The sequence below is a fragment of the Myotis brandtii genome, unplaced genomic scaffold (assembly GCF_000412655.1).
Source record: "Myotis brandtii unplaced genomic scaffold, ASM41265v1 scaffold15, whole genome shotgun sequence".
In the NCBI taxonomy this organism is placed as follows: Eukaryota; Metazoa; Chordata; class Mammalia; order Chiroptera; family Vespertilionidae; genus Myotis; species Myotis brandtii.
Genome location: NW_005355410.1, coordinates 1,142,428 through 1,145,802, shown reverse-complemented (window position 1 = coordinate 1,145,802; position 3,375 = coordinate 1,142,428). Strand labels below are relative to the sequence as shown.

Here is a 3,375-nt window from a genome sequence, read left to right as displayed (position 1 = left end):
CTATTAGTTTTAATATCTATAAAGATATTTAAATCTATTTTATGTAATATTAAGATATTTAAAATCTGTTTGGCTAAAAATCTATCATTAATAGGAAAATACTTAAATTTATCCCAGATCATACTCAAGAATACTATTATATCCAATAAAAGTTTGACATAGCATTCAGGGTGTTTTTAAAAAGCCATTAGTACACCCATGCTCACAGAAACACTATTCACAAAAGGTGAAAGCAACCCGAGATGGATGAATGGACAAACAAATGTGGTATATACATACATTTAGCCTTAAAAAGGAAGGACATTCTGCTACATGCTATAACTTAGACAAAGCTTGAGGACATCATGCTAAGTAAAATAAGCCAGTCACAAAATACTGTATGATTCCACTTATATATGGTACTTAAGTAGTCAAATTCATAGGTACATAAAGTGCAGCAAGAGAAAGAGACTCAATTACCTACAAGGTAATTGAGAATGGTTATTGCCAGAGACTTGAGGGGAAGGGTAACTGGGGAGTTATTGTTTAATGGACACAGAATTTCAGTTTTGCAAGATGAAAAGCGTTCTGGAGATGGATGTTGATGATGGTTATACAACAATGTGAATGTATTTAACCCCACTGAACTGTATACTTAAAAAGTGGTTACCGTATTATGGAAAATTTCATGTTTATTTTACCACAATTTAAAAATAATAAAAAGGCCACTGGCTAGAGTTGTCTCACCTGACCCATTCTTCTTAAAAAAGTAAATTCACTAATACTGAGCTAGAAGGTTTAATAACTCTAAAAAGGTTTACATTCCCAAGGAGAGACATGAGGTAATTACAGTCAGCCCTCTGTATCTGTGGGTTGGGTTTAGCATCCAAGGATTCAACCAAACACAGATAAAAAAAAATTCAGAAAAAATATATACCAGAAAGTTCCAAACTTGAAGTGACCATGCACCAAGAACTATGCTGAGTCCATGTGAATGACATGATGTATAAGCATAGCCTGCTGTAGCCTATATGCAAATATAGGTTATATGCAAATATTATGCCATTTTATAAAAGAGTATTGAGCACTTGATATCCTAGTGTTCCTGGAACCAACCCCCCTCCCAATACTGAAGGAAAATGGAGAGGCCCTGTGTATCGGAGGGGCCAAGCCAGGAGGCACACAGAGGCTTAGCAAATGTGTGCAGGTTATTATCCTCCCAACTCACATGCCCAGACCGTCCCAGCCAACAGTGGTACCTTTCAGCAAATCTGCAGGTCTTCAATAGCTTCTTGATATGAAATAGCTGCTCCTGGATTTCCTAAAGTCAGAAACAAAATGGGATACTCATAATGTAATAAATAACACTGGAAATGTATGTCAAATTTAAGTGTTATTTCTAACCTTGAAATGCTACAACACTATAAAACAAGCTTTTGAAGTAAAGTCTATACAGCAAGAGTTCAAGACTGAGTCCTGAAACTTGCAGAGGGTTCAGGATGCACCTAGTTTTTGTGGATCCTGAAGTTTACGTAACATTGGCTTTCTTTAAGAAAAATACGCAACTATGTATAAAAGAAAGAGATCCTGTCGCTTGCAACAACATGATGAACCTGAAAGACATTAATTAAGCCAGACATTAAAAAAAAAGGCATGGTCTCACTTGTATGTGGAATCTAAAAATGCCAAGTACATAGAAGCAGCGAGTAGAATGCTGGTTCTCGGGGACAAGGAGGTGGAGGAGATGGGAGCTGTTGGTTAAGGGGCACAGAGTTGCAGTTATGTAGAATGAATACGTCTAGAGGTCTAATGTACAGCATGATGACTATAGTTAACAATACTGTATTGAATATTGGAAATTTGTTAACAGTAGATTCCAGGTGCTCTCACCCCACACACACACACACACACACACACACACACACACACACAAATACATAAAGGTAACTGTGTGAGGAGATGGATATGTTGAGTAGTAATCATTTTACTATGTGTAACAAGTCATGTTGTTCACTCAAACATATACAATTTTATTTAAAAGTAATAAAATTTAAAAGCTATGCGTAGATGCAAAACTATGCATAAATATAAAATTTGACATGGTGCCTTTGCAAGAGCCAGTGCAGGCGAGGGGCCCTGAGGCATAAACTCCATCCACTGGACAACAGTAAACCCGCCCCACAGAGGGTCTGTCTGAATTGGGTCCCCCGTGACGGCGTAATGTATATTTGCGGCAGCAGGACCCTTTCAGCCGCTGGCCTGGCTTCCCCCAAAAGGTTGCTGCTCACCTTCACTCTGTCCAGCTCCTTGACCTTCGCATACCGGCTGTGGCTGATGTTCAGCAAATTGAAAATGGGCTGGTGCCATATACTATCCAGCAGCCATTTGGAGAAATTGCTGACGTAGTACTTCCTGAAGTCCCACATGGTCAGGATCCGCGCAGGGATGCAGGACTCCGCATAGGAGTGGCAGCAGTCGCAGAAATACTTGCCCAGGTATTCACAGTACCGGAGCCGCTTCACAAACTCTGTGGAGCACACAGGGGATGAGCACCAATCAGCTGATGCTGGAAACCTACCTTGGTGGCCCCACCTCCAATTTCATGCAAGGCTCATTGCTGATTGCTAATTACATGCTGCTAACGCCATACTCAACCTCACAGCAGCTGGGAAAGTGGTGGCAGGGACTGGAGGCCTTAAATCATGGCCATTCATGCGCTTTCCTTTTGTGGAACATATGTCGGAAAAATAGAACCCTCCCAACGTACTGCTGGATTTGGAAGATGGGCGGTGTAAACTGCAGTGAGACTTAGGGTCTGCCATCTGGCAGGAGTCCAGACTGGGTCTCTCATTAGCAGAAGGCTAAGGGGTTTTGGAGGTGGGCAAGTTGGAATTTCTTCAGGCTGACATGAGGCCACAGAGAGAAACTCAAAATGGGATTATAGGATACTAGAGGTGCTGGAGACCAAGATCAACAGTAATTGATATAAATGTGAGGAGTCTGGCAGAAGGCTGACTAGGACTCCTTTTGATATTCATAGGGTGAATATCTACATTTTATTACCTGCTGCTGACTCAATGGCCTAAAGCAAACTCCCCCAACACCTGGCAATCTCACTGTTTGCTAAACATTACCATTGATATGTCTGTTTGCATTCCTAAAGGCAATTGTGTATTCTAGCTAATAAAAGCAGCTGGGAAAGGAGCAACAGGGAGAACTCCACTTCTTTAGTTGAGTTATTCTCTGGTTCCCCCAGTAATTATAAAAATTAATATTCCGTCTTGTGTATCATTTGCACGTCAGCCCTCCCCCAAGTCTTTGAACCCGCGAAAGCCACGCTGGCCGTGGACTCTCGCACAGAGGCCTGGTGCACAAAAATTTGTGCACTGGTGGGGG

At 41.3% G+C, this 3,375-nt stretch overlaps 1 protein-coding gene across 5 annotated transcripts in view; it reads right to left on the bottom strand.

The window, feature by feature from the left end:
• Window positions 1–3,375, bottom strand: part of KIAA0226L (KIAA0226-like ortholog) — an 86,390-nt gene that overhangs the window by 6,616 nt on the left and 76,399 nt on the right. For all 5 annotated transcript variants that reach the window (XM_014535738.1, XM_014535740.1, XM_005861393.2 and 2 more), the window contains 2 exons: window positions 2,268–2,506; window positions 1,239–1,300 (listed from right to left, as the gene is read on the bottom strand). In XM_014535738.1, the coding sequence (XP_014391224.1) occupies window positions 1,239–1,300; window positions 2,268–2,506 (301 nt within the window). The remainder of the gene's footprint in view (window positions 1–1,238; window positions 1,301–2,267; window positions 2,507–3,375) is intronic.